Source organism: Alosa alosa, chromosome 5, assembly GCF_017589495.1.
Source record: "Alosa alosa isolate M-15738 ecotype Scorff River chromosome 5, AALO_Geno_1.1, whole genome shotgun sequence".
Classification (NCBI taxonomy): Eukaryota; Metazoa; Chordata; class Actinopteri; order Clupeiformes; family Clupeidae; genus Alosa; species Alosa alosa.
The window spans coordinates 33,325,859-33,328,358 of record NC_063193.1 but is presented as its reverse complement, the minus strand read 5'-3'; the positions used below and the strand labels follow the sequence as shown (position 1 = coordinate 33,328,358).

Here is a 2,500-nt window from a genome sequence, read left to right as displayed (position 1 = left end):
CACACACACACATGGGGCACACACACACACACACACACACACACACACACACACACACACACACACACATGGGGCACACACACACACACACACACCAGAGGAAAGAGGGCAGCGGTCAGAGGGAAGAGGTCAGAGGGCAGAGGTCAGAGGGAAGAGGGCAGCGACTCAAGGTCCTGCTGTCCGTGCACGTGGCCCTCCGCACTCACACTCTTGCCCCCCTGGTCCACAGGAGAGCTGGGTTCCTGCCCGTTTGCCACGCCAGAAGAGAACGTCTTTGAGGACGAGCTTCCTGCCCTGGACTTCCTGTCCTTCGACCCAGTGCTCGTGGCGGAGCAGTTCACCCTGATGGACGCGGTGAGTCCCAACATCAACACCATTCACGCTGTTTTCAGATCAGAGGTTAACGGCTTTTGCAGAAGGATTTCCTTTTTCCTTGGAATATGAAAAAAGCTCACTCACAGAACCTTGAACATGTTTATATTTATAATGCATAAAGACGGCTTTGAGCATTTATAGCCCTTACGAGGCTGGAAGAAAACACTTCTGGCTGTAGTGGCTCTTTGCCACTATTATTCTCAGTGCCCGTCGGGGGCATACATTATGTCCTTACTGCAGTGTTTACTTGTGTTTGCTCTTTGCCTTCTAATCAAACTGCCAAGAATTAGCACTTTAGCATCTACTCTCAAGGGGCCCCCATAACGCACTGAAGCTAGACCATAATAGAAGTATTATTGTTCCTGTGTTGTAAATTGCCTGGCTGCCTGCTTGTTTGTTTGGATAAAAAGAAGTAACTTGTGTGCGTTTGGTCCCCGGGCGCGTGGCGTGATCAGGAGCTCTTTAAGCGGGTGGTGCCGTACCACTGCCTGGGCGGCATCTGGTCGCAGCGAGACAAGAAGGGCAAGGAGCACCTGGCGCCCAGCGTCCGCGCCACCGTGGCCCAGTTCAACAGCGTGGCCAACTGCGTCATCGCCACCTGCCTGAGCCCGCGCGGCCTCAAGGCCAATCAGAGGGCCCGGCTCGTGGAGCGCTGGATAGAGGTCGCCAGGGTGAGTCAAGGTCACAGTGAAGGTCACAGTCAAGGTCACAGGCCTACAGAGGACTCAGTGCAGTTCAGTAGGGTTTGGTTCAGGGCAATTCCACAGAAAATTGACTTTTTGTCACATCCATAACGCCAATGAAATTCCTTGGCATTTGTTCTCATTTACATTCTTCAGCCAAAAATAGCAAATGCTCAAATTTCATGTAATCATTCACATCATACCATACCATCACATTTTATTGGTGTTATGGATGTTACAAAAAATGTAATTTTCCATGGAATTGTCCTTCAAGTTTATTCTGTTCAGCTCAACTGAGTTGAGTAAAACTGTATTGAAATGGACTGAATTGAGCCTAACTGAACTGAACTTGATAGAAACAAATTGGATAGAAGTGACAAGTTCTATTCAGTGCTATTCTTCTATTCAGTATTATTAACACAGTCTGTTGCATTTGTGGAACAATATTTTCAGTCTCACGTATACAGTGTGTTCAACAGTGATGTTTGTCCTGTAGAAAGCGTAAATATACTGAACGTTGTGTCTTGTCTGTGTGTTCAGGAGTGTCGGATCCTGAAGAACTTCTCATCTCTGCGGGCGATCCTGTCCGCGCTGCAGTGTAACTCCCTCCATCGGCTCAAGCGCACCTGGGAGGAGGTGTCCAGGTGAGGGGCCTGACCGACGCACCTGTATATGGCAGGACCTGTAAGCTTAGTGAACTGAGACTGAAACCAGAGCGCTGGCTGATAGTGGGCTAGAGGGGTCAGTAGTCTATACCAGACTGACCTGGATAAGGGTCCTGCAGAAGATACACCTGCTCAGGTGTCATAGGTAACGTGTCTGATATGGGGGCTTAAATGGCTCTTCAGCTTCTGATGGGGTTTTATTTTGCACACAGGGAAAATATCCGCACCTTTCTGGAACTGTCCGAGATCTTCTCAGATGACAACAATCACTCTGTGAGTCGGGAGCTGCTCGTCAAGGTGGGTGTTTTACACGGCGTGTGTTTCTAGAACATAAAGCTTTATGTGTCTGTTATCTTCACTTGGGGTGTGTGTTCAGTCTTCTGATGTTTGCTCAGATCTCCACTTGCCATGGATAATGATGTGTGTATTTTATTGCTCACTAGTTAGCTAAACCTAAATGGACATTGTTTGAGTGGACAGCTCCTTGGATACTTAAGTGTTTTTGTGTGTGTTTACATAGCGTGTTATCGGCTGATAAATGCACCAGAAGTGCTGCAACACCCTTGAAAGCGTTGCCAAGTGAACAGAAAGCGTTGCTAAGTGAACAGGAAGTGGTTTGTGACATGAGGCCCATCTGCTCTAGAGCACTAAGACACTTCAGGCCTCGGTCTCTGTGTCAGTTCTCTACACACACACACACACACACACACACACACACTCACACACACACACACACACACACACACACACACACACACACACACACACACACACACA

At 48.4% G+C, this 2,500-nt stretch overlaps 1 protein-coding gene across 1 annotated transcript in view; it reads left to right on the top strand.

Annotated features, from left to right (window-relative positions):
- LOC125295304 (ral guanine nucleotide dissociation stimulator-like) overlaps positions 1-2,500 on the top strand; it is a 26,535-nt gene that overhangs the window by 15,014 nt on the left and 9,021 nt on the right. Inside the window, exons 5-8 of the mRNA XM_048244569.1 lie at positions 230-354; positions 831-1,046; positions 1,599-1,702; positions 1,936-2,020. Coding sequence (XP_048100526.1) covers positions 230-354; positions 831-1,046; positions 1,599-1,702; positions 1,936-2,020 — 530 coding nt within the window. The remainder of the gene's footprint in view (positions 1-229; positions 355-830; positions 1,047-1,598; positions 1,703-1,935; positions 2,021-2,500) is intronic.